General features: G+C 37.0%; 4 protein-coding genes across 5 annotated transcripts in view; 2 read left to right on the forward strand and 2 right to left on the reverse strand.

Annotated features, from left to right (window-relative positions):
- The window catches only part of LOC134647819 (dual specificity calcium/calmodulin-dependent 3',5'-cyclic nucleotide phosphodiesterase 1), a 253,094-nt gene that overhangs the window by 41,983 nt on the left and 184,648 nt on the right, over positions 1-26,463 (forward strand). The window lies entirely within an intron of this gene.
- Positions 5,981-9,781, reverse strand: LOC134647772 (maltase A1-like). Its single transcript, XM_063502069.1, has 9 exons — positions 9,486-9,781; positions 9,079-9,258; positions 8,715-8,872; positions 8,037-8,618; positions 7,851-7,958; positions 7,263-7,413; positions 6,858-7,053; positions 6,376-6,513; positions 5,981-6,074 (listed from the first exon to the last, which is right to left on the reverse strand). Exons 1-9 carry the CDS (start codon positions 9,631-9,633, stop codon positions 6,005-6,007), a joined length of 1,731 nt encoding a protein of 576 aa, XP_063358139.1. The 5' UTR covers positions 9,634-9,781; the 3' UTR covers positions 5,981-6,004.
- Positions 11,116-26,463, reverse strand: part of LOC134647782 (maltase A1-like) — a 108,387-nt gene continuing 93,039 nt past the window's right edge. The window contains exons 2-11 of one of the 2 annotated variants that reach the window (XM_063502093.1): positions 16,564-16,726; positions 15,929-16,108; positions 15,375-15,532; positions 15,011-15,136; positions 14,056-14,511; positions 13,613-13,720; positions 13,120-13,267; positions 12,253-12,448; positions 11,732-11,869; positions 11,120-11,320 (exon numbers count right to left, since the gene is read on the reverse strand). In XM_063502093.1, the coding sequence (XP_063358163.1) occupies positions 11,170-11,320; positions 11,732-11,869; positions 12,253-12,448; positions 13,120-13,267; positions 13,613-13,720; positions 14,056-14,511; positions 15,011-15,136; positions 15,375-15,532; positions 15,929-16,108; positions 16,564-16,720 (1,818 nt within the window). In that variant the 5' untranslated portion in view covers positions 16,721-16,726 and the 3' untranslated portion in view covers positions 11,120-11,169. Of the gene's footprint in view, positions 11,321-11,731; positions 11,870-12,252; positions 12,449-13,119; positions 13,268-13,612; positions 13,721-14,055; positions 14,512-15,010; positions 15,137-15,374; positions 15,533-15,928; positions 16,109-16,563; positions 16,727-26,463 lie in introns of both variants that reach the window. The other variant, XM_063502092.1, reaches the window with a different exon arrangement.
- Positions 17,718-22,074, forward strand: LOC134648168 (uncharacterized). Its single transcript, XM_063502648.1, has 2 exons — positions 17,718-18,544; positions 21,961-22,074. Exons 1-2 carry the CDS (start codon positions 17,718-17,720, stop codon positions 21,971-21,973), a joined length of 840 nt encoding a protein of 279 aa, XP_063358718.1. The 3' UTR covers positions 21,974-22,074.

Raw genomic sequence — 26,463 nt, forward strand, 5'->3', positions numbered from 1 at the left:
CGCCCATTGATGTAGAACCTGTGACACGAGACAGAACACGCCGCATCAGAAATGTAGATGAATAAATAACCTTTTTCAAGAATGACTACCAATAACATGACTATCACTTGATTGTAATCTGCTGTACGAAGGCCGTAGCTCCCGAGCGTCCTAGAGAGAGATAATCTGACATAAGTGAACTACAATATTTCAAGCTGAAATGGTATTCAACCGGAAACGTAACAAAACTAGTATGACATGGCGTGAGCATGTGACAGACCTATAGATTGCTCAAGATGAAAACTAAAAAGGTATTGATCATTTTTGTTATATTTAAATATAAGTTATGCAGATGTATGACTGTATGCTCTATCAGTGTAATATTGTATTAATGTTAAACCTAACTGCTTAACACGCATACAATACATACATAGATTCTTACATTTTATGTAGTGTCTCAATTTAAACTAGTAAATAGCTGCCCCTATGTTATGTATAAGCCAAGAAGTGGCAGAAAATTACTGACCGTTTATCCCGTATCTTCAAAGACTCTATATCTGAAAATCACATTTCCAAACTTTTACTTTAGTCTTATGTTAAGCTTGAAAATGCGAAAAACTTACAAAAGGAAATAACAGAACAAATACTGAAACCAATTAACCCAAGCAATAGATATTAATTTAATTTATTTTTCTGATTTCAGAAGGCATTGAGCAGCAAAGATTGCAAAGGTGCACACTCGCCTGTCCCCAGTGTAGTCGGCCTAAGGTCTACTGAATCGATACTACGGCAAAATGTCAAATCTACAAGCTAATGAAGAAGAATTTACCTTATATGTTAAGCAATTTACCCCATGTGTGTAATATATTATGTTTGAAATATGTTCCCGATCATTAATAAAAGTTATACTTTGCGTCATTTCTACCTCATGTTATAATTTTGTGTGCTAGCCTTGATAACTGACTGATATTTTCTATAACAATCAAAGCCTTTTCTCTGTAATCTTACTAACTTTCCCAACCTTTCTACTACTTCCACATTATGTATCTAAAAGTTTTCTGAATAACTGAATAGAACTAGTCCAAATGTAGCAAATGTGATATCAATTACTGATTAATTGCCCTTAAAATATAGAACTCAAGACTAGCTTACAAGATTATTAATACCCATTATAAAACATGGTCCCCAATATATCTATCTGCCCATAAGCATGCTCATGAGTATCCTAAATACGACTGAACAGATTTTCATATGACTGACCTATCAATAAAATGAATTTGAAGCAAAGTTCAGGCACAGTACAGGGAACATGCATGAACCGTAGAGGCCAGCACAAGTGCACTCCGCACATTGGCGCGGAATGTAAATGTGAAGTTTAAGCATCCAATGCAGTTCATAAAATAAATGAACCTACATTGTACAAGGAAACATACGTGATCTGCAGAGGGCAGCACTTGCTCTGGCATAAAGTATCACTGCTGGAGCAAAAGCAAAATAAATGCCTTTATGCTAACGCTATTTTAAGACATGAAATAAACAAATTGCAATTGCAATGACAGTCCTTCAAATTTCCCGCTTCCGATGGAGATGCATTATGTACATATATATAAAGATAAAACATGTTTTGAATAAACGAAGAACTTTTCAAGGAAAAACTTATGATTTCGTTTAACTGCTAATTTTATCTAAATTAGTTACACAAAAAAAATAGTAATATTTGTATCTATTGTAAAACGCATACAAAAAGTTACAGTATCCGAACGTCCCATCCTTCAAACAGAAGTCTCTCCTTGACTTGACAAGTTTGCCGGCTTTTTATTAACCTAACAAAACATTGTTTTATCCTAATTAATTTATCAAATATCGCGAGTGTATCATTCGGCAATTACTCCACCGACAAGAGCAAGGCTCTTAAATTATGACGATGATGAAGAATCTTTCATATCAAAGACAATGGAAGCAGTGCTACATATTAAGTGTTTGTGTAAAAGTTAAAACTAAAAATGTGATTGTGTTAGTGATTACAATCAAATCAACAACAAGTACGTATTAATACGATTGATTTACCCCTACCCATTCGCTTCAGTAACCATCCCAACTCTCCCTCAACTTTCACAAACAACAAACTGACCGCAAAGCTTGGAATCTCAGTCTCACATATTATAACCCTATTTTAATTCTAACTTGAATAACAGTTACATCCTGGTAATACGGCACTCCAAACTGAAAAGAACCCTACCTACTTACTTACCTAAACGCTCACGGCTTAATATTCTAACGTCTAACCCTCCTAAATTTAAAGAACTTACTTAACCCTTTAATGAAAACATTTGAAAGCTAACCTAAAACTTACCATACTATAAAACTAATTTGTTAATTCCCTTTGAGTCAGAATTTCCATGCTTTGCAGTCTTCTTATAAACTATGGCCAGGCAAAGATCGTAGTGGTAAGATCCTACATTGTCAATAGTAACTCAGGAACTTTTAGGAGAGCAGGGATAATTACCAAAGCAAACACAGAATAAGGTTTTAAAGCGTTTATTAACCAGAAAAGATGATTTTTAGTTGAGGAGTTTTGTTTTAGAGTTTAATTATTTTAGTCCCTAAAAGGTTACCTGCTTAACAGTTAATAAGACTCTACTATGGTTTCGTAATCTACAATCCAGCAGAAAAGAAACCATGAAAGAAAAACTGCTGGAATTCCTATCAATGCAACTTGTCATAAGACGGAACGACTACTAAGGCTCAAGCTAAATGATATGAATCTTTGATTATAGTCAAAAGCTAATATACATAAAAATCGCAATAGCTTCCTACAATAATTGAATATAAGAAAAACATATAATTTGAGTTTCATTGATGAATTGACTTGTTGGGGGAGGTGTAACCATGATGACATCGTCCTGTAAATTATCAATTCGGGAGTATTCTGAAGTGAAACAGCTAACCCTTAAATTTATGCTTCTACTTATAAATCAATTATTAAATGAAAACCAGAATAAAGCCCAATAATAAATACATAAACAATAAATTATATTCAGTTCAAGTTTCAATTCTTTTTATTTGGTATTGAACACAGAGTATAGATGAGATTCTTTTACATCTATAAACTTTCGGAATCGCTCAGCTATCCGATGTTCCCCAAATCATGAAATCTGAACAGAATTTTGGCATACTTTTCTATACCAGGCCTTTTCATTTATTGGTAAAGGCTTCATTCCAATTTTAATCATTTTTTATGATTATTTCAAATTCTTTAACGCAAAAGCATTTTATTCTCATTTAATTCAGTTTCAATATCTTTGAATGCAAGGTTTCTTTGTACCATATCAATACATTGCTCATAAATTCATAATGCCAAAGCTGAGGATTATTTAATTAATTATCTCTATATTTAAGCAGTCCCTAGAAATCAATAAATAATTCGCATTGCCAAGATCTTATTATCTTATTTTAATAAATTCGCATTCTATAATCATCTTATTCCCTGTAAATATCTCATTTAGCATTTCAGTAACATGGTAAGCACTATGTTTTCTCAAACGACCTATAATAAAAATCACAAAATAACACAATTCATATGAATAAGTAAGCACTCACCCGGAAACTAGAAGGCTTCGGTGAGCTCAGGATTCTCTGCTACCCGCTCCGACGCTCTGCAACCAGCTCCCGTCGCTTGAAGTTGTTCGGAGAATGCCCAGCTTAGGGCTCGCAGTCTTCCTCGGTGTCCGAAGAGCTTGGTGTTCGGTGACTGCCTGCTTAGGCCTCCGCAGCTTTCTTCCTCGGTGTCCGGAGTGCAGCCTGGTGTCCGTAGGGCTTCCCGGTGTCCGTAGAGCTGCCCGGAGTCCGAAGGCTGCTCGGAGTCCGTAGGGCTTCTCTCTTCTGCTTCCTGGATCCTCTTCTGGAGCTCTTCCGCTTCTTCTTCTGGACCTCTTCTTGGTTCTTCTTCTGGAGCTCTTCTTGGTTCGGCTGCTGTAGACTGAATGAATCCCCGAGAATTGGGCCCCTCTATTTATACCCCCCAATTTTATCGTCCTGGCCGTCTTGAACGTTTCAATCGTCTTCGTCGTCCTGTTCGTCGACGAAAATAACGTAATTCCCTTCACCCGTTCCTAATTCGAATTTTCGATACTATGGTGCAAGCAAATTTGAACCTTATTATGTTTGAATTTAAGGTTCATTTTCCTTTGAAACTATATTATGAAATTTTTCCTATGGAATACGTTTTCCATAATTTTGAGCAAAATACTTGTTTTTAGATGAAAATTAATGCAAAATCAGATGTATCTATTTTTTATTTATATATTCCTATAATTTCACATCGGTAATCCTCTTAGTTTAGAAGTTATGATCAAAAATAACCTATCATTTTATTTGTATGATTCTTTGAATTTCCCAAAATTTTCACTGTTAAATACGGCTAAAACTATCTTTTAATCATATGTTTTAATTTTCTATAGTAGCAACTTGTATCTACACCATCAATTTCCCATGATTTTTCCTAGTTGAAATTGTCATATACGATTTTCACCTAGCAAATTATTTGCAAGCCTTTCTCTACCTTTTCCTGATATTTCTACTGTTAATTATGACTAAAACTATTTCTTAGACATATGATCTAATCTCTTAAAACAATATTTTACAATATTAATCTCAATTTTACATGATTTTAACATACAAACTTTCCTTGTTCAAAACTTACTTGTGAACATTAAATGTTCGAATTTATATACATTATATTACATAAATTGATTGAAATATACTTCCCTTAAGCTTTAAAGACTCCCTGATCTCTCAATTGCATTCTAGATCAGACTTTTCCTAGGTGTAAATTCATGCTTACATACAAAAGATTTTTCTATGTAAATTTTAGCTTATAATCATATTATAAAGTTTCATTGCCTTACTTAAATACATTCTACATAATTGATACATAATATGTTTCTCTAATTCTACAATTTTTTTACTAGAATGAACTCTCATTTTGGTATTCATTTATTTAACCCGCTTATGTAGATACTTATATTGAAAATAAATATTTTACAGTAATTAGCTAATTGATAAATTCCTATGTAATAAACACATATACAGACTCCTTTTACATCGAAATTATGTATTTTGATTCCCTAGTTTTATAGTAATTTGCAAAATTAAGTATTTATTTTATTAAGCGAACACCTACAATGTTTAAAATAAGTTTGACATACAACGCTTCTTTCACTTAAGTAGTAATACATCTAATTCCTCTAATTTACAGTAAATACTGTAGATTACTATAGTTAAAGTAAGCTTCCAACTATTCAGTGGACACTTATGCAATGCTCACAGCCTTAGCTTTCATTTTACAAAGTAATGTCTTAATAATTCCTACATTGTTTTATGTAAAACATTTGTCTTCTTTTTATATTAATTATGCATTCAGTCCATGTAAAATTATTCTGCATACAATCAAGCATATAATTAATTAGTTTAATAATGCCAGGGAATATTCTTATGATTACATTTGTTTTCCCAACAACCCCTGTCTATGTAAAACATCCCTATTTGTAATTAAATGCCCATAACTTTAATAACTGATGACTGAGGACTTCCGTGTCGTCACAATATTTACTATTAAATTGAGTCCATTTAAATCATCCAAAATAAATTACAGGTCGTCGTGGATATCGATGTGTTTTAAATGATAGTTTCGATTGATTATACGACGCCAACTTACAAATTGACTAGTTCAATTCCTGTCAGGATTGTACATTCCGGTAACAGCCCTCGGTCTGATTGATTTTGCATTTTTATTGACTTTGAAATACGGAGGTCTGAGCAATGCAATTTATCCAAAATAAACATTCTAATGGATTAATTACAGTTTATCGTTGTACTATTATTTATGTGATTCATGTATTATACCTAGGTATATGTGTAGAAATACTGCCTACAACTGCAAGAGTTAAATAAAAGTCGTTATATGTAAATACAAGTTTTTTTGTTAATTTAATCTTGGTTATATTATCAAGTTGTCTTAACGCATTTATGCTTTAACTTTGAGGACGAAAGATTCGCTGCCGACGACCTCAACAGCAGTTGCCTCGATCACGTCCCTGTAAAATACATGTTTTTGTTGTTATTTGTAAATTACCTTTAGGCTTAATTATATTTCGGTAGTATTGTTATCCCCAAAACCCCCAAAGAAATCATACTTATGTTTAAAAAGAGTTAAGATTATAATTTTAGACAAACAGTTAACTATGTTAATTTGTGTCAATTATATCGGAAGTAAATTCTTAGCTGATCAATTATTGTTTCAATTACATGACAATCATGACAATGAGGTTGCAATTTTTTCAAACTTATATTTCGATTTGGAAGTTTTTAACTTTTTATTATTTACATAAAACTTACCCAGTATCCTTGGGTGACTGGATACTAGCGAGAACGACCTCCAATTCCCCGATAACATTCTCGAAATAGCTTAAGTCAATAGTGTAAGATTCATCTCTGAAGTTGACGAGGATCACGTAGATCTCGCCATTGTACCACCTGTTAAGATAGATAGCGATAAAGTACTTGTGACAGATATTGAACTTACTGCTGGCTTAGTTTGTCAATGTCGGGCTTACTTCATATCTGAAGATAATATAGTATAGAAAAGATAATGGTCCCCCATACCAAGAAAGGCTTAGCAATATCTTTAGGCTGGCAACACCTGCCCACCTGCACCTAGACGCCTGGAGAGTGCACGAACCTACTGATAATTAGCAAAATATTTTACAATCCTCTAACTCATTTGCCTGAGTTTAGCCTGGATTAATAACTAACTATAATAATATTATATTATTGGAATAAACAATTTTCGCCCCGTTATTCAAAATAGAGAAGAATACCTTCGGAAAGCGAAGACATCTCCATTCAGCGCGGCTGACTCGTATCTGCCATATCGGAATGTGGGTTCCGTACGAAGTTGAGCCAACGTCTTGTAGACGTTCAAATGAGACCTCGTGATGTCGCGCTGCACTTCCACGTTCAAGTTTTCGTAGCCCTCAGCAACCGGCAGCCAAGTCTTGTCTGCCGTCGAAAATCCTATCGGAAGATATGATACATTACATATAAACACCAATTTCTATTTTCATTTTATCACGAATTTTGATGGGCCTCGACACCAAGAATATTAGAGATTACAAACCGTTATCGATACATACTCGTAATATCAGTCTGAATATCTATTTGTTTTGTCCGTAGTTTATTTTAGGAAAACAGATTTCTGAGACCTTATGTATTGACATACATACCAGCATTTTTGTCAGAGCTCCATTGGAAAGGCGTCCTTTCGGGATCTCTTGACGCTTGCCAGTAGTTGATGGGATCATCAGTGTTGCATCCACTTGGATCTACTGTGTCCTCCCAGCTGACGTAACCGTCTACCATTCCAATTTCTTCACCCTGTTATGAAAAGGTAAAGGATATTTAAAATGGCAATATTTCAGTTCCATATATTGATATTTTAACGTGAATACATAAATATTTCTTACCAGAAGCGCTGGTGGCCTAGTGGTAAGAGCGTGCGACTTGCAATCCGGAGGTCGCGCGTTCGAACCCCGGCTCGTACCAATGAGTTTTTCGGAACTTATGTACGAAATATCATTTGATATTTACCAGTCGCTTTTCGGTGAAGGAAAACATCGTGAGGAAACCGGACTAATCCCAATACGGGCCTACTTTACCCTCTGGGTTGGAAGGTCAGATGGCAGTCGCTTTCGTAAAAAACTAGTGCCCACGCCAATTACTGGGATTAGTTGCCAAGCGGACCCCAGGCTCCCATGAGCCGTGGCAAAATGCCGGGACAACGCGAGGAAGATGATGACATAAATATTTCTTACCATATAAGTCACGGCAACACCTGGCAATAAAAGAACAAGCATGTTCATTCCATCTACTATCTTTGGGCTGTATCTAGAAGCTACTCTACTATTGTCGTGATTACCTGTCTGAAATTAAATGATTCATTATTTTTATTCAATTTTACACAATTTTAAATGAAAACTTTAAATATCTGTCACACTTACCACCCAGTTGGCTAACTTGTCAAGGGGCTTAAAAGTCAAAAACTTATCAACGGCATACTTGATCTCAGCAGCCGTAGATTCACCGTTGACGTCAGAAATTAATGCAAAGTTGAATGGCATATGAGCTCCTTCACGGTCACCCTCGCCAAAGTACTTCATTGTTTTCTGAGGAGTTGCGTAAATTTCAACCATCATTACTCTGGTGAAATCATCTTTAGCCTTATATTCTTCATAAACATCACGCCACTGGTAAACCATGTCGTAAGTTTCATCTTGGTCAGTTGTGTATATATGGCTCAAGTAACTGTAACTGAGCGGGTCGTCCAAACTGTTTCCTGAAATAGGTTCGTCTGGGTATTTTCCACCATATTTATCTTTGTCTACTTCAAAAAGATGGGCGATAGCGTCAATTCTGAATCCAGCAACGCCTTTGTCGAACCAAAACCGAATGACATTTTTCATCTCCTCAACCACATCAGGATTGCGGTAGTTGAAGTCTGGTTGACCGATGACAAACTGATGAAGGTAATATTTTCCTACTTCCTCCCTGTACTCCCATGCACTTTTTCGGAAAACGCTAAGCTGTAACAATATAATATATTATTATGAAACATTTCTATACAGTTTATTTGTAAAATTCAGACTATACAATATTAAGCTGAATAAATAAAATTTTACCCAATTGTTCGGCGGCTGCAGATCTCCATTTTCATCAACTACTCCGTCCTCCCAAACAAAGTAATCAAAATATTTCTCATCACCCTGCAGGGCTTTATCAAACCATTCACTTTCGTTACTGCCATGATTAGGTACCAAGTCCAAAATTATTTTAATATCTGTAAAACAACATTTCTTAGCAAAATTTATGCTTCAAATTATTATTTTTAACTGTGAAATTCCCTTCCGGAGGAAGCTGTAACTATGAACCAGTTATTATGTGTCATGAGTAAAATAATACATGTATGTGATTGTTTTAATTTCTAGAATCATTTTTTATAACTCTATATTATTATATACTTAGAGTTATAAAAAATGTTATTACCTAATTCATTCGCCTTGGCGATCAGTCTTTCAAAATCCTCCATTGTTCCATACTCATCGTGGACACCGTAAAAGTCAGAGATGTCATACCCGAAGTCATACATTGGAGACGAGAACATAGGCGAGAGCCAAGTGGCACCGACACCTATTTCCTTCAAATATTCCAGCTTAGAGGTTATTCCTAAAAAAAAGGAATAATTTAAGATAGTTAAGACTTTTTAAACCCAAGGGTCATGATCACTTTAGTAACAAAATCGTATTAGATAGATATATTAATTATCTTCAAAACCATATTGTGTCTCTTATCTATTAGGACGTCTAGCCTAAGAGGTAAGAGACACTAGCAAAATAATAAAATATACAAAAAAATAAGACAAATCCCAAGAAAATGATTGATAGTCCACTTACCATTTAAATCCCCAATGCCATCCCCATCACTATCCATGAACGATCTCGGATAGATCTGGTAGAAGATGGTTGTCTCCCACCATTCTTTCTCCCCTTCGCTCCCCTGAGCAAGAACTAAGAGTAAAGGGAAGAGAAACACCGACTTCATCTCGGCTTATCCTCTTTTAACTCTGTTATATCCAATAAGTTCAGACTTTATATACTCTTTCGATATCTACTTCGTAAAGATAAAGATTGTTCTCGAGAGATTATAACTATCAAGACACCTGCAGCTATGGGATTTATTAGTTGTTTTGAATTTTGTTTGCAATCTTTGCGTGAATATCATTTTTTTTTATTAGTATGCAGTTTGGTCGACCTTGTGACCAGCGACTGCTCTTGTTGGGAGAAGATTGGTGACGTGGCCGGAAGGGCCACGTCACCACCAAGGACGAAAGGGAAAGGAAATTCACAGAAGTAGCGTGAATATCATGCAGCTGATATTTTTTTTTGCGTGGCAGATTAAAAATAAGGCGACCTCTTAAAACTAAGGCGACGACAGCGGTTAGATAATAAGATTTAGGATGATCTATTTTTTTTTAATACTGTTAGGTGCCTTTACTGCCCTTGCTATTTGTGATACTTTTTTATGGAATTAAATAACTATACTTTTAAGTGTTAAAAAACTATATAAAATACAATAAAATAACAAGCTGCACAATTTATTACATATGAAGCTCTATGTAACATGTAACTATTTACATTACGTAATTACCATTTAGGTGACTAAGGTATCGTACTTATCTCGCGCTTCAGGGGTCCCGTGTTCCCAATTTTTTATAATGTACCTTTTTATGTGGAACGTGAATGAAATGTCTTTGATAAAAACCGGCCAAGTGCGAGTCGGACTCGCGCACGGAGGGTTCCGCACCGTCAACAAAAAATAGAGCAAAACAAGCAAAAAAAACAAGCAAAAAAACTGTCACCCATCCAAGTACTGACCCCGCCCGACGTTGCTTAACTTCGGTCAAAAATCACGTTTGTTGTATGGGAGCCCCACTTAACTCTTTATTTTATTCTGTTTTTAGTATTTGTTGTTATAGCGGCAACAGAAATACATCATCTGTGAAAATTTCAACTGTCTAGCTATCACGGTTAGTGAGATACAGCCTGGTGACAGACGGACGGACGGACAGCGGAGTCTTAGTAATAGGGTCCCGTTTTTACCCTTTGGGTACGGAACCCTAAAAACCCGGTCGGGTCGGATCAAAAACTAAATATGTAATTAAGTCCGAGTCACGCTGGACTGCACATTTAGGTTTTCATCATCCTGTCATCTATGGGTAAAGAACTATTATGTGTATTTTTTCAAAGTTTAGACCTAGTAGTTTCGGAGATAAAGGGGGGGGGGGGAATGGTCGGACAGACAGACAGACACACGAGTGATCCTATAAGGGTTCCGTTTTTTCCTTTTGAGGTACGGAACCCTAAAAAGGAGAAGTTAAACCAAGTTGTTATAGTTATATTTTTTTTTTACTAGTCAACATTATAATATTCAAAATAAATAATAATTACATTTCATATATTAATTCATCTTTATCTTATTAAGTACAAAAGTTTCACTTACATTATGGTATAGGTATAAATATACACTTTTTACAATGACAAAGCTGTTGACCCAATTCATTCAAGTCTATTGAAGTTACTAATTGTTAGCGTTTGAATACAAATAGACTAGTAAATATACGAAGCACAATGAAACAATGCTTAGACTCTTCAGCTCTGTGGCACCACTTGCCTTCCACACCACAGCTTCATACCCAGCTAATGGGACCGAAGACGCGGAGAATACCTCTCTGAAATCATCACAAAATATTACATGTGATTTAACATATATATCCAAAACAGAATAATTATAGGCATTTTACTTAAGGAGCACGTGACAGAGGAAAATATTATCAGTAGTAAGGATCGAGATAAATAACACTTATAAGACTACCAAGAGCTACTTATAGCGTTTTGAGTGCTTTATGTGAATTGTTGATACCTCGTATTGAGTGAAGAGCCATGATAATAACTATGTGTTTAGGTACATTTTACTTGCAAAGAAGTAAAACAATATTATGCTTATATATGCTGATCTTAAAAAGGAAAAAAATACTGTCGGAAAAGGCGTGAAAACAACTAGTAAACAAAAACGTTGACCAAATATAAGACAATCGTGTCTGCAAATCATACTTTGATCAGTGAAGGAAATAAATACCAACCCTTCGTTCTTGTTTGAGTCCACGCTCCTTATCACAACTGTGACGTCACCCTCGACGTTTTCAAAGTGTGTCAGGTTCACGTCGTGCGCCGTGTCCCGCATGTTCACTACCACAAGGTAAACCTCTCCGTTGTACCACCTGTAAACATCATTAGTGGTCACCATTCTATTCCAACCAATCGATATTGACCTTTATCGTCTTGCCCTAGAATTTTCTATTGGATCATAGGGTCGAGAATAACTTAGGTCATTTTGAAACATATATTTATTAGATGCATAGTTATAAATCTTATCCAATTATAAACTGATCTAAGAGCATTGTGATGGTAAATATGAGTCAGGTAATGCAATTAATTAATTAATTTTTGGTGCCGAATAAAAACAAACTCTTTTGCCCAAAACTCAGTGGAAAACTTTTTACCATCGTTAAAAATTAATAATAGTAAATATTATGGGGCAATCTTACACAAATCGACAATTTATTATAATTATAAATTACATGTACTTAAATAAAACGGTTACCTTTTAAAAGCAAATACATCTTCGTTCAAAGCAAGTGACTCGAAGCGTCCAAGTCGGAAGACTTTGTCCAACCGAAGCTTTGCTAGAGCTTGGTAGTTCTTCAAATGTGACCTGGTGGCTGCCATTTGGGCTTCTACGTTTAATGTTCTGTAGTTGCTGGCTACTGGCAGCCAAGTCGTGCTAGCGTTAGAGAAACCTGATAAAGACAAATTTACTGGGTATACACTCGTAAAATACTATTTTTTTACGCGAATGCGCTAATTAGGTTTAAAGAATAGAATGTGCTGTTGAAATGTTGTGATTGGATAACAAGTCGTCACAACGCAATCAGAGATTTCAGTATTTTATGTACTATGCCAAGGCACTTGGGGGAATGCTATTAAAGATCCAATCATCACCGAGGGAGACTGTGAACTTCGTGGAGACCTATGCTACCACGGCGTGTATTCCTTCTAAAATCCACAAGGAGGGAATAAAATTGAATAATTTTACGGTTTAGACTCACTTGTTTTAAGTCACTCGCGCGACATGTGTGTCAATGTCAGTATGTCTCACAACAGTTTAAATTCGAGGGAATAAAATTTTCGTATTATCGTTGTATTTTCATACAGTAACGCCTGTGAGAAATGTCCCGCAACATTCACCCCTCTCGTCACATACTTCGATGGAGTCTTCGCTCCACAAATGTTTGATTATATAATGTTTCATTAAACATTTCGGTGAAGCCATACCCGATCCTTGACCGCATCATCTTAATATAATTATATTTTATTATTTATTTTTGGTTGATCGGAAATGTTTTTTGCCTCCCATATACTTATATTTTATTATTTTCACCTAAGATATATTATAAGTTATATAACTTACCTGCATTTGCCTGCGCATTCCATTGCATGGGTGTTCTCTCAGGATCTCTGGAATATCTCATGTAGTTATCCGGATCGGTGTTACATCCAGCAGGATCAACTGTTTGTTCCCAGGTGACTTCACCATCCAAGAGGCCAATTTCTTCACCCTGTATTATAAAAACAGTAATAAAATTACTATAGCTGGTCAAGCAGATCTTGTCAGTAGAAAAAGGCACGAAATTCAAATTTTCTATGGGACGATATCCCTTCGCGCCAACATTTTTCAAATTTGCCGTCTTTTTCTACTGACAAGATCAGCTTGACCAGCTATACTTCATAATTTAACGTTCTTCGATCATTACAAGTAAAAGTATTAACGAACTAATTTTCCAATTATTACATGACAAACAAAACGTCTTTCCGCATTATTTTACTAAAAGTCCGTCTATTACCTGGCCAGTAAAAACTACTTGTGCAATAATGAATAACTAATTGTTAGGTATTAAACCTACCATATAAGTAACTCCGACTCCAGGAAGAAGCAATACAATCATGTTTATGCCATCAACAAGTGTGGCGCCGTATCTACTTGCCATTCGATGGTTGTCGTGATTACCAACCTGAAATACCAAATGTCATAAATAAAAACTCGTCACAGTTTACTTTCGATCAAGGACCCGTTTCTTAAAAGCGGATGTCAGTTTTTGACAGCTTTTGTTAGAAAGGGACTTCCACTTGTATTACAAGTTACAAGCTTTTGAGAAACGGGCCCCAGGACTCGTAAAATACGACAATTTAATGCAACCACGACTGCTATTTACAAATACTTCAGCAATCGTTTTTTTTATGCTACATCGACGGCACACAAATATACGGTCCGCCTGCTATTGGCCTGTAACCGTTGTCTATGGACACCTGCAACTCGTACGTTGTAAGCGTAAATTCCGGTACTTACCACCCAATTTGCATCTTTATCGAGAGGTTTATACGTCAAGAACTTGTCGATAGCCCTTTTAATATCAGGGGCGGACGAAGCTGCATTCACGTCAGTAATCAAATCGAAATTAAATGGCATTTGTGCACCGTTTCTTCCTCCTACTCCAAAATATTTGACAACATCCTGAATACTAGCGTATACTTCAGTCATCATGGTTCTTGACATGCCATCTTGGGCTTTAAACTCATCAAGAATATCTCTCCAATCATAGATAATATAGTAGGTTTCGTTTTGGTTCTTTGTATAAATATGGTTCAACGAATCATGGTCGTCTAATGCCACACCCACGGCTCCTGACAAGGGTTCATCAGGATACTTGCCACCATATTTTTCCTTGTCGACTTCGAATAAAGTGTTTGCTGCGTCTACTCTGAATCCAGCTACTCCTTTTCCTAGCCAATGACGGACAACATTCTGAAACGTAACGATAAAATATAAAACTGTTTTCAAATCTAACTAGTAATCTTTTTCTTTTTTGTATGTACCAGCAGCCGCAATGTGCATGGCGACTTTATCAATGAATTCATTCATAATTTTTCCATGCAATTTCGCAGCTGTATATGCTTTTAATTAATGGAATAATTAATAATCTATTTATTGTAACATATTTAGGTATATTGTTTTTTGTTTCAGGTAAGTACATGGATGTCAACTTCAGATGATTCGGTTCAAAAATCCCAATCAGTACCTACGAGTAAGTATAAGTAAAGTACCTACAATATGCCCAAAGAGTCTGAAAATTCTTGGAATGAATGGGCCTGGTAGTGCAATTTAAAGAACAATCCACCAGAGACCATTCCTGGTAAAAACAGCATATAAATAAGCCAACATTACTACATAATCAAAAACCTATATAAAATGGAATATTCAAGAGTTATTCGTTAATAAGGCACTGCTTTATTAGTTTCCTTACGTTCATCTCTGCGACTAGTTCAGGGTTTCGGTAGTTAAGATCAGGTTGACCAATAACAAACTGGTGTAGATAGTATTTGTCCGTTTCTGCTCTATACTCCCAGGCGCTACCATGGAAATGGCTAAGCTGTAAAAAAACAATGATATTCCAATAAACAGGCAATCAAAATGTGGTCTTAATCAGTAAATGCTGCATAAGTCACGTAATTGTTAAAGTACCGCAAATTAATTTGATCCGCGCGGTTTTAACTGTCATCCATAGAAGGTTGCATCGGCCTTTAAAGATCACCTATTTTTGCATTGTGTGTTTAAATTAAGTCTGAATCTGTTTATTATAATATTTATAATATAATCTAATTTCTCACCCAATTGTTAGGAGGTTGACGATTTCCATCCTCATCGATGACAGCATCTTCCCAGACAAAATAATTGTAGTACTTTGAATCGCCTTCCAGTGCTTTTTTGAACCATTCACTTTCATTAGACGAATGATTAGGTACAAGATCTAATACCACCTTGATTCCTAAAATAATAATGCTGTATTATTTGTTTTCGGTCGCTTATATTATAAATTTATAGAAACTTATAAACTTATTCATAGAAACACTGATTCTAGTGTCCATAGATTAATTAAAATACATTATCGAAAATTTTCGAATGGGTATATATTATTATAAAGTCGCTTGTTAAAGTACTAAATATTTTTTCTTAAATAAGCATCAACTAACTCGACTCCGCCACTAAATAGGTAGTTACGTTTGAGCATAACATAATTACGTAATAACTATATAATAAGTATAATAACAATGGGTCCATACCCATTGTTATTATAGTACGGCTCTTCTCAGGTGAACTTTTCGCTTCGACCCTTCTTTCAACCCATGCCCATGAAACAATCATACTACATATTTACACATACCGAGTTCTGCAGCCCTTGCTGTTAGTGCTTCGAAGTCAGCCATAGTGCCATACTCGTCATGGATGGCGTAGAAATCCGCTATGTCGTAACCAAAGTCGTACATAGGCGACTGAAATATCGGCGATAGCCAAATCGCGCCAACTCCAATGTCCCTAATGTATTCTAATTTTGATCTGATTCCTAAAATTTTTATTAAAATGTTGTAGGTTATTAAAAACTTAAACTTAAGTTTTAGATCCACTTAAAACGTGGTTTTTACTATTTTTAGAACTTGTTAGGTAGGTATTTTTTCTCCTAAATACAAAATAATAAATGCGTACTACATAGTTGCCTTAACGGCCGATTCAAACTTACGTTTTGATATGAAAATGATGTAATTTTGTTATTATTTGCGCGTGCCTTTTGCTCGTACTTTTTTGTATATGTATTGGCATGAGCGAGACGCACGGGCGAATAATAACAAAATAACATTAATAACAATAAGAATATAAGGCCTCACGTAATCATAAATAATATGAACCTAAGAAGATTTAATTGTAATGTCAGAATAAGTACATCCTGTTAAGTTTCGAAAGAACATAAAAACTTGAAACATGAAATCATAAAAAATTTAATATTATTAAAATTAAACATACCATTAAGATCACCAATGCCATCGCCATTGCTGTCGGCGTACGACCGGGGATAAATCTGGTAGAAAATGGTACTCTGCCACCAATCAACTTCGCCCTCCTCTATGGGGTCACTTAAACAAAACGCTACCAAAAACGGCAGCAGAAATACAACTCTCATGGTGTCCTGTACACATCCAATCTTATTTACTATAGAACCCGTCACTGACTACTGCTATCTAGCCAAGTAAGACATTTATAATATGGCAGAGTGCAATTACACGCAATCTATGCGTTATCTTTCTCTGACACTTGAACCGAGTATGAGTACCCAGTAATTATCAAGGAAATTGTAGGTGAATCTAGTCATTGTTACGTGCATAATGTCTATATGTGGTGATTAAATTTAGCTTCCGCTGCCGTTCGCTAACTCTTGCCGCTAGCTCTAGTTCCAAAAACAAAAAAATTATATGAATCCGATTAAAAATAATGGTACGCATATTTAGAAGCAATTTTCATGTTAATAGCTTTTGTGCGAAACTAGTTTCATGTTTTAGACTTATGTTCGTGATTTTTTTTCTTTCGAGCGAATGTTGTTTATAATCAGGTTTCCAATAACGGTGTAAGTTGTATATAGTATATACTCGTATCAAAATATTAACACCTTGTTATTTTCGACCCCAATCATAAGCATTACTAAGTAGATATATTAGAACAAATTAAATTATTTGTCAGGAAATATATTAGAAATATAGAGCACATAGCAGAGGACGCTGGTTCGATTCCAGCCTGGGGCACTGGAGGCCTTGGTCACTTTTTCTTAGTACATGACATTTATTTAAGTTCATTACTATTAACCCTTCGGGTGGCAGCACCTCCGATTGAATGGTAGGAGAAATGGCGCGGCCATTTTTTTAAATATGCCTTTGCGTGGCAGAGGCCGCGACGCGGACACACCCCTAATTGGCGGCGGTCGCGAGAAGGTTCGGTGTGGTGTATTTGCATGTGTGCGCCCGCACGCACACAGGCGCGGCTACTTGTAATGTACAATTACCAGTAATAAACGAGCATCTATCAGAGCCGGTTGTTTCACTTGTTTCACTTAAGTACTTTTGCATATACCTCACTGGCGACGATCCGCGTCTTACCCGCGTGTGTATTTAGAAATAACCGTTATAATGGCTACTAAAACTTCTATCGGAAATTTAAGTCAGGTTGACCATAATACCCAAGAATGGGAAATTTTCAGTAGTCGTTTGAAGCAGTTCATCGTTTTAAACGAAATTAAAGATGAGATGAAACAGGCAGTGCTACTGACACACCTGCATGACGATACATACCGGCTATTGAAGAACCTTGTGTACCCAAAAAAGGTAGAAGTCGTTGGGTACGACGAGCTGTTGAAGGTGCTCGACGGTCATTTTACTCCGAAGAGGTGTACCTTCGCTGATAAGAGCAAATTCTACGAGGCAACGCGTGACGTGGGGGAGAGTGTCGAGAAGTGGGCGGCTAGGATCAGAGGACTCGCCGTGCACTGCGAGTTTGGAACCTCGCTGGACATGCTGCTGCTGGACAAGTTCGTGCTGGGGCTACGCGCCGGCAAGGAGCGCGAGCGACTCTTCGAGCAGGACGTCACCACGCTCACGCTGGCGAAGGCGATGGAGCTGGCACAGCAGACGGAGTGTGCGCAGAAGGCGCGCGCAGACGCGGTGGCCGTGACCGTGAAGCAGGAGCCGGTGTACCGGGCGGGCGCGCAGCCGTCCGCCGGCCGCCGGGACCCCGAGGCGAGGACCTGCTCGGTGTGCGGTATGAGGAGCCACGACGAGAGTAGGTGCCGATACAAGTCCTACCGGTGCCAGCTGTGTGGTGAAAAAGGACACCTCAAGAAAGTGTGTACTTCCAAAAAGCAGTCCAAGTGTCGTGTGAACAATGTTGAAGCAACAGAGTTCTCGGCAGAAGGTGGAGACTGTGATAATTGCCAGGAATGTAAACTTCTAAGCTTAAGGTACGTTAACTATAAGCCAATATTACTTAATGTATCTATTAATGACCTTGAATTGAACATGGAACTGGACTCGGGCTCCGGTGCTACCATTATTAATGACAAATTATACAAAGAAATGTTCCCTAATGTTTCATTATATAAAAGTGATTTAAAAATGTGTCTATACAATTATCATAAAATAACGCCAATAGGTTTTTTCGTTGCAAAAGTAAAATTTATGTTAAAAGAAAGACTTTTGAAAATTTACGTTATAAAAAACGGCGGTCCGCCAATATTAGGCCGTGATTTTATGACAAAGTTTAATTTGTCATTCACTGTAGATAACAAATTTGTTACAGATGTAAACATTAATCAGAGCTCGAGTGAGGTAACAAGGTTGTTAAATCAATTTAGGAGCTTATTCGAAGAAGGGTTGGGCAAATTTAATAAGTTCAAAGTCCACTTGCAATTGAAAGAGAACGTTAAACCTAAGTTTTTCAAACCGCGGTCAGTTCCGTTTGCTCTAAAAAAACGGGTAGAGGAAGAAATCGACCGGCTGGTAGATTTAGGTATACTCGTACCGGTTAATTTTTCTGAATACGCAACGCCTATCGTGCCTGTTTTGAAGGAAAATGGCAAAGTCAAAATTGCAGGAGATTTCTCGGTCACGTTAAATAAAGACATGGTTATAGATAAGTACCCGATGCCGCGTATAGAGGAGGTGTTTGCTAAAATAGGCGGTGGTGAAAGTTACACGAAATTAGACCTTAGCAACGCGTACAATCAGTTCGTTTTGTCTGATAGCTCTCAGGCGCTTACGACCATTAGCACCACGAAGGGTCTTTATAAATATACTAGGCTAGTATATGGTCTCGCCAACGGCCCTGCTATTTTTCAACGCGCTATGGAGTCGTTGTTGGTAGGTATTGACGGAGTCAGCTGTTGGTTGGACGACGTGTGCGTAACGGGACCGACGAACGAAATCCATTTGGCGCGATTGCGAGAGGTTTTGACTAGGTTTAGCGATGCAGGTTTAAAGTTACAGAAAGAGAAATGTGTTTTCTTAGGTGGTAGTGTAACTTATTTAGGCTACGTTATCAATAAAAATGGCTTACAAACGTCTCAAAAAAAGGTGGAAGCTATTCACAAAGCACCAAGGCCGACTAATGTAACGGAGGTAAAGAGTTTTTTAGGACTCGTAAATTATTACCGTAGTTTCATACCGAACGCGTCGAACATGTTAAGTCCTTTACACGAGCTACTGCGCGCGGAGGCCAAGTGGGAGTGGGGACATTCACAAGAAGAGGCGTTTCAGGCAGTAAAAAAGGAGCTGGGCTCCGAGCGCGTGCTGGCTCATTTTGACCCGGAGGCTCAGCCAGTGCTTAGTGTGGATGCAGGACCTGGCGGGTTAGGTGCCCTTCTGGCACAACGCGACCCGGCAACCGGCGCAGAGCGCCCTCTCGCGTTCGCCTCGCGCTCGCTCAACGCTAGCGAGAGGAATTACAGTCAACTTCAGAAAGAAGCGGCGGCAATAATATTTGGTGTTAAAAAGTTCCACCAGTATCTGTATGGAAGGCAAGATCCGTTCGTTTTAAAAACCGACCATAGGCCTTTGTTGTCAATTTTCGGCAAAAATAACGGCATTCCTGTCATGACCGCTTCCCGGCTACAGCGTTATGCAATTATTTTATCAGCGTACAATTATAAGGTTCAGTACATAAGTAGTGCGAATAACCTCGTAGCTGATTATTTTTCTCGTGCGCCGTTGCCTAACATGGAAAATGATGGCCATAACGAAGATAACGATGACGTGTCTTATTTAAATTTTTTAGATGAAAGTGTGACTCCCGTGACAGCTGATAAAATAAGACAGGCTACCGGAAATGACACCACATTAAAAAAAGTTTTTAAGTATATGAGTCTCGGTTGGCCGCGAAAGATAAGCTGTGCATCTATTCTACCTTATTTTAGATGCAAAGCAGACTTACAAATAGATAATGGTATTCTTTTCCGCGGTCACCGGGTGGTTATTCCGACAGTATTTCGAGATCAGCTGTTACGTGAATTGCACACCGGACATTTAGGTATTGTCAAGACAAAAAGTATCGCGCGCGGTAAGATGTGGTGGCCTAACATTGACGGCGATATCGAGCGCTGGATCGGCTCATGCGCCGCGTGCGTGGCCGTGCGCGCCGCCCCGCCCCGCGCCGCTCCCGCGCCCTGGCCGCGTCCTCCCTCTGCCTGGTACCGGGTGCATATCGATTACATGTCTATTCATCAGAAAATGTACTTAATTGTCATAGACGCCTATAGTAAATGGTTAGAGTGTCTATTGATGGACAAAGGTACTACTACTCGAGCGCTGATATGTAAACTTAAGGAAATATTTTCCAGATATGGCGTACCGAATGTCATTGTATCCGACAATGATATTAAAATTAATTCCGCCGAATTTAATTCATTTTGCGCAATGAACGGCATTCGTTACGTCACTTCTCCAGTTTATCACCCGGCCAGCAATGGCCAGGCCGAGAATTCTGTGAAAACATGTAAAAAGATGATTAAATGTATAGATAAAACAGATAAGTCACAAGTAGAGGATAAACTGATGGGTTTATTATTCGAGTACCGTAATACTCCCCATTGTTCTACGGGTCAAACTCCAGCGAGTTTGATGATGGGCCGTAATTTAAGATCACGGTTGGATCTCGTGATACCAGATGTTAATGAAAGTATAGATAAAACTGTTATAGACGATTGTAGAAAATTTAATGTCGGGGATCAAGTATGGGTTAAATGGTTTACTGAAAAAAAAGAGATCTGGGTTCTAGGCACCATTCAAAATAAAATTGGTAACAGAATGTTTTTGATTTATGTGCACACTAAAAATACTGTATGTAGACGCCACGTAGATCAAATGCTATCGTATACAGGTGGTCCATCTGACGTGATTAATGTAAGCGAGGATGCCGGGGTTGACGAGGACTCGTGGTCACCACCAGTCGAGCCGCCGCCGGCTCCGGCCGCCCCCGCGCCCCCGGCGGCGTGCGCGCTCCCTCCGCCCCCCTCCCCACGGGCAGACAGTCCTTTACGGGCGGATGTACAGCCGCATAACGTAGTGAGCGATGAGGCCGATGAGTATTACGATACAGGGCTCTCTGGGGAGGAGGAGGAAGTAGAGGAGCGTGAGGGGCCGCGCGCGCCGGCCGCGGAGGTGCCGGAGTGCGCGGTGGCACCTGCCGCGGAGGAGGCGCCCGCGCCCGCCGTCACTGCCGACGCGCGGTTGCCGCCGCCGCTTCCGACAATTACTAGACCGAATTTAAGGCCTAGAGATAAAAAGATTAGTTATAAGAGTTAATGTTATTATTTTGTGTGTGTTAGTTATTATACTTATTAGGTAGTATTAAATACTGATGTATTGTTTATTATATTGGCAGGTCTTACAATTAACGGTGGAGAAATGTGGTGTATTTGCATGTGTGCGCCCGCACGCACACAGGCGCGGCTACTTGTAATGTACAATTACCAGTAATAAACGAGCATCTATCAGAGCCGGTTGTTTCACTTGTTTCACTTAAGTACTTTTGCATATACCTCATTCGGTCATAACAAGCCCGTAATTGGCAGAGACCGTCTCGAGGCCTCTGTGCGACGCTGCATTTCGCGCCTAAAATAAAACCGTTAAAACTATGCCTAGCTTGCTCACTCTTGCAAGATGCATTCGTCAATAAACAAGGATGGTATTCCCTAACGGTCGAATTCCCGCGTAAAAGAAAGTTTGTTAGAAATGGCGTGATGTTCCCGCCCCACCTCGCCCACCTTACGCGCCGATTGTCGAGTCGCGAACATTCAAACGGAATACGCATTGATAAAAAGTGAAATAAACTGTGTGAATCATGTTAAATGTATTGTTTAGTCATAAATACTGCTTTTTCTACAATTAATTTTTTTTATTTCCTTATTATACGTATTTTTATACATGAAAGTAGAAAAAAATTGGTAATATCAGATTAGAACAAGTCTAGCATAATTCACATAAATATAATGGATTTTATTGGTATACATCAAATAAACCATTTTATGCTGAATTCAGTGATATATAGTTTATATATATCATTCATAAATGGTCATATTGATAACACGCGCCAAAATTCGCGATGATCACCCATTGAGGCCCCGCCACTTGACGTATATTTTTCCAAAATGGCTGCGCCACTCAACTCATCGTTCAATCTGAGGTGCCGCCATTCAACGACTTGTTATAGTCTGTCCGTCTCGCGGCCACCGCCACATACCGTAGAGGCCTCGAGGCGGACAATGCCACTCGAAGGGTTATAGATGTTCTTAATTAACCCAAAAACCTATCGTAATAACCCCAACGCGTCTTATAAAGCTCTAAGCCTAAACCTTCGTATCTGATTAAAATGTAATTACATTACATACAATAAAGTTACCTTTATCATAAATGTCAAGATCTAATTGTAGATTGTGTAAACAAAACTGTTATAATATAAGGCATCATTTGTTATTCCGAAGAGGATTAAACACTTAAATGTTCAATACGATGCGCGTGATAACTTATAAGTAATATTGATATGTGTAACCAGAAGCGGACACTAGAAATATTTCTTAGATGTCCTTGATACGATATCATAATAAATAGAAAAAAAAAACATTTTGTATGGAGGGTCCACATAGCGACCTAGCTATCCCTAAAATTTGTTTTACATTTGTTGAAGAAAAAATGGCACTAATATGGTTATTTTAGATTTTATTTTTATTCTCTTTATTTATTTCTCATCAAGTTAGGTTATTTTATGATATGGATATAAAAATAAAATACAAAAACACTTATTTTTATTATTATTATTATTTTATTGTACATACTTATATTTTTAATGATTCGGACACTTAGAGACCTTTACATCTCTAAGTCAATTTAGGCTAGTAATTATGTGAAGCTATACCGTCTTTTATGTAACATACGAGCACAAAATGCTGTGTCTCACAGCTAAGTGTTATAACTATTTTAATATTAATATAGGCCGGTAGCTTGAACATGTCATGCTCGCTTAAAAGTCTTTGCTTACGGTGGCGTCGTTGATCGGGTCGCCACTTTCCCGAATGAAGGTTGAGGGAGGCGATGGTTGAGATACTTGAGATACGCGTCGTACTCGTGAACGCGTGCTGTTTGTGGAGACGGGTCTGTTTAAGCTAACACGAATATATTTAGTATTTTTTTTTTATTTAATTGCAGTGAGACGCCTCATTCGGTTATCGTATGTTTTTTTTTCTCGTAATGTGTTAATCATACAGGATTCTGACTCTTGGAGACCCTATACATCTCTAAGGATAATTTTATAAACTATGTTATTTTTTAGTTCTGACACTTAGAGACATTTACACCTCTAAATAAGTTTAGATTTTTTTTCATGTATCTGTTTTGTTTTTATTTTAATATTATTATTATAGTTTTTTTATGTAATTCGACAATAAGAGACCTTATACATCTCTTAGTAATTGTATTACGTTAGTTTGATTTGGTAGTTGTAGTTGTATTTAATAATTGTTGATGTATTATTATTATTATTATTTTGCTTGTATGTAAATTCAATGTTGACGTGTAAAAGTGCCCTTGTGGCCTATTTGCTGAATAAATGTTGAAGTTGAAGTTGAAGTTGAAGAAGTTACAGATAATCAGAATTACTATCTACAAAAAGTCATTGTTAATTAATACGAATTAAGTAAATCATCAATCAATGTAAGATCTGTATTACACATCTTTCTCAATATTGACCCTGTAATCGTATTCGTACGCTGTTTCCATCAAAAGTTCACATTTTACATTAAATAATATCAATAGTACAAGAGTAGTAGATATGGCGTGTGTCCCTTCCACCCAGTGGTTTTATGAAATCAGTTTCTTTGGAAGCTTTGTGATGTAAAAACGTCGCAAATGGAATCCCTTTGAACATGGGACATATTTTGGTCAACCTTGGAAGGGAAGGGACGCGTTAATGTATTTGAAAGGTACTTATGGTTGAAGTACGTCTACTAACCAAATAGGGATGAATAAGTAAGGGTGTGATGTACGTAAATAAAATGTTGTAACGTAATACGTTACATGTTTCATAAAAATAGACCTTAAAAACTACTACTTACCTAATTAAAAATATATTTACAATTCTAAACTATATTACACACTAAAATATACAATAATACTGTATTAAAACTGTGTATTTAGGATTATAAAATCATCATCACGCTGATTAATTTAAATATGTCGCGCCATAGTTATAACATTCACTTACAATAAATAATGTTCACATTCGCGAGTGCATGAATGAATGTACTGAACGGTGCGCTATGTCATCGCGCACGGCCGGCGTCTCGTTCAAAGAGTATAATAACTATATATAGTAAAAGAGAGCCAACTCGCGATAAATGTCAAAAAACGTCTACACAAACGCTCCAAGCGGAATTTGACCAAACTAACCTTTACGTATGTGTGCGTGCACAGTGCACACATGCATACTAATAATACTATGGCGCCAGTATGGCGCCTTTTTCCTTGACCGTTTACAGTGAATTACAAATTTGAGGTTTCCATTCTTTCACCTTATTGCAAATGCAAAGCAATCACGTGAAAAATGAATACACCTCATTGTAGTACACTGTACACGGTGAAGGAAAAAGGCGCTAATATATTATGTAATACCTAATTACCTATTCATGCAGTGACGATTTACGACAACCTATTTATTTAGTATTTTATAAATGTTTACACCAAAGAATATTTTAGTCGCAAAAGTAAAAACACGGATGTGTAAAAATGGAATTTATTTTTCATTACTTACATGCATAACAAACCATAAAAATTATATTTTCTACGGGTACCACTTATAGTAAATTAGTTCGAAATATAACAAATCCACTATTAAAACTTAGACCACACTTGGACGTAAATTTGACTAGCTATAGCACATGCCACGAAGAATTGACGCGTTTTGGAGTAATTTTGTTTTGATTCGCACAGCCGATAAGGCAATATCGTTTTTTTCTCCCAGGCGCACACATTTTCATCAATTTATAGTGATTAAATTAAATTATTAATATATAATTTCAGAAAATTTAAGTTTTCTGTTTGACTTTTGTAGTTTGACGGTTACTATGTTTTTTTGTTTTAACGTTTCCTTTCACGTAGGACACTTGGCGAATCTATTTAGTTAGTTGTTGTTAATAAAAACGATTATATTATGTTCATATAAATAAAATGATATTAAAACGAATATAAACGATATAAAAAATGTGAGGTACTAAAATTACAGAAAAATTTAAACGTTTTATACTTGAAACGGAATTTGTGTCAAAAATGCAAAGACATTTTTTTTTTCTTTTTAATAATTATGGGTTGGATGCGAGTTTTTTAAACACATGTTTTTCCGCGGTGGCGCCATCTGTTTGATTCATTTGGAAGCATCAGGTGAGGAAATATTGCACTGATATGATGCTACTGCGGATACAGCGCTGATTTCCATACATAAGGTTTAAGTTTCCTGCCCCTGGTCTCGTTCATTTTACCATTGAAGTTGAGTGGAACGCACGTCGCTTAATTATCGATCTCTGCTACGGATCAAATATCGAAACGTAATCGAATTTAACTTCGTCCCTACGTGTTCCTCAACCATTATAAAATCACTGTGGTGTTTAATTATGTTTTTAAGTGTACCCCGAATTGGGTAAGTGGATACATTTTATATGCTAGTTGCTTAGAATATTGTAGTGCTATTTTATTGCTTTGTAATTTTAACTCAAATCACAACCATTTCATAGTAATTGCCATTTAACTAAAGATTTATCAATATCTCAAATTGAAGAATGTAGTTTTGTTCGTAGTCATCATGGCCTTTTGTCAATCCACCCTCCATTTTGTATTAAAA

This window comes from Cydia amplana, chromosome 5 (genome assembly GCF_948474715.1).
Source record: "Cydia amplana chromosome 5, ilCydAmpl1.1, whole genome shotgun sequence".
In the NCBI taxonomy this organism is placed as follows: domain Eukaryota; kingdom Metazoa; phylum Arthropoda; class Insecta; order Lepidoptera; family Tortricidae; genus Cydia; species Cydia amplana.

Excerpts from the sequence above, each read along its gene's own strand:
- LOC134647772 (XM_063502069.1), bottom strand. The coding sequence starts at position 9,633 with ATGAAGTCGGTGTTTCTCTTCCCTTTACTCTTAGTTCTTGCTCAGGGG. Across the intron at positions 9,259-9,485 it reads TGGCATTGGGGATTTAAATG|GAATAACCTCTAAGCTGGAA; the intron begins GTAAGTGGACTA and ends CCTTTTTTTTAG. Across the intron at positions 8,873-9,078 it reads CGCCAAGGCGAATGAATTAG|ATATTAAAATAATTTTGGAC; the intron begins GTAATAACATTT and ends GTTGTTTTACAG.
- LOC134648168 (XM_063502648.1), top strand. The coding sequence starts at position 17,718 with ATGGCTACTAAAACTTCTATCGGAAATTTAAGTCAGGTTGACCATAAT.